At 33.1% G+C, this 1,317-nt stretch overlaps 1 protein-coding gene across 1 annotated transcript in view; it reads left to right on the top strand.

The window, feature by feature from the left end:
• LOC136797339 (putative ankyrin repeat protein RF_0381) overlaps window positions 1-1,317 on the top strand; it is a 2,954-nt gene that overhangs the window by 676 nt on the left and 961 nt on the right. Inside the window, exon 3 of the mRNA XM_067053629.1 lies at window positions 19-572. Within this exon, the coding sequence (XP_066909730.1) occupies window positions 19-572 (554 nt within the window). The remainder of the gene's footprint in view (window positions 1-18; window positions 573-1,317) is intronic.

Raw genomic sequence — 1,317 nt, forward strand, 5'->3', positions numbered from 1 at the left:
GTTGCTTATGTCCCGGAGCTGCTGAATTGCACAGAGGAAGAATTAGTTTCAGAACTTGAAAGTCATGGCATTGTTAATGTTAAAAGGATCTATAAAAGAATTAATAATGAAAAGAAAGCTACACCTCTACTGATTTTAACTTTCCAGAAGTGTAACCTACCAGAAAAAGTAATTTTAGATTTTCTTTCCATTAGAATTAGACAGTACGAGCCAAAGCCTCTTCTTTGTTATTCATGCTTCAAGTATAGACACACAAGTAAAAATTGCCAAACAAAGAACTGTGGTAAATGTGGACAAAATACACACAATAGTGAAACCTGTGATAATCCCCCCAAATGCCTAAACTGCGAACATGATCATCCAGCTTATAGTAGTAAATGCTCAGTATATGAAAGGGAAAAGAAAATTGAAAAAATCCGAGTACAGGATAAAGTGTCATATCGACAAGCAGAAGCAATTATTAAAAAACAAGAGAAAGAAAATGGTAGGATGAGAACTCACGCGGATGTTGTATCGGCTCCTCCCCCTCCATCGCCACAGGAAAAGTCTATAACCGAGACTCTGCTAGAACAGTTAGCTAAGTTGGCCAATACCGTCGAAATTGTATGTAAAAAAATCAGTACCTTGGAATCCAATATGGTAAATAGTAACACAGATGACAATATTAACTGCAACGACGAATCGATAGTAACTTCACAAAACAATAGTGAACAAATTGGAAATAAAACTAATATTGCCAACCTCCAAGAAGTAACAAATGGAAACCTAGGTCATTCAACAGTGGCATCTAATTTAGAAAATAATTTAAATAAAAACAGGCCAGTGTCTCAAAACTCCTCTTTTAGTGAAGAGTCTTATTCCTCGATAAATAAAAAAAAAGCAGTATCGACAAAACAAAAAAAAAAAAGTAGCCAATAAAAATTAACTGTGTATTTTATCTGTACTTACTGCCATTGGATATTTGTTCTAATAATCACAATTACCTCAATATGCCCAATAATATGATTTTTATTTATATTCACCCTATGCTCTTCAGCATCATAATTCTTATAATAATGGACTATTTCTTTTCTGAATTTGTCTCTGTTTGTCTGTTAATGGTAATTCGTTATTTATCTGTATGGCTGCCAACCGTTACATTTTATTTTCACTACTACTGTATGGTTTATAATCTTAGCTCTAACACAAATATCTTTATACGAAGCTGTCTCGGATCCTTTTCTTCAGCAGGCTATATGGATAGAATGTTTTATTTAAAATGAATATAATACAATGGAACTTAAATGGTTTATCGTATCGTAGGAATGAATTAAAGTA

The sequence above is a fragment of the Halyomorpha halys genome, unplaced genomic scaffold, assembly GCF_000696795.3.
Source record: "Halyomorpha halys isolate HHAL.00 unplaced genomic scaffold, Hhal_1.1 Scaffold1324.1, whole genome shotgun sequence".
Taxonomy (NCBI): Eukaryota; Metazoa; Arthropoda; class Insecta; order Hemiptera; family Pentatomidae; genus Halyomorpha; species Halyomorpha halys.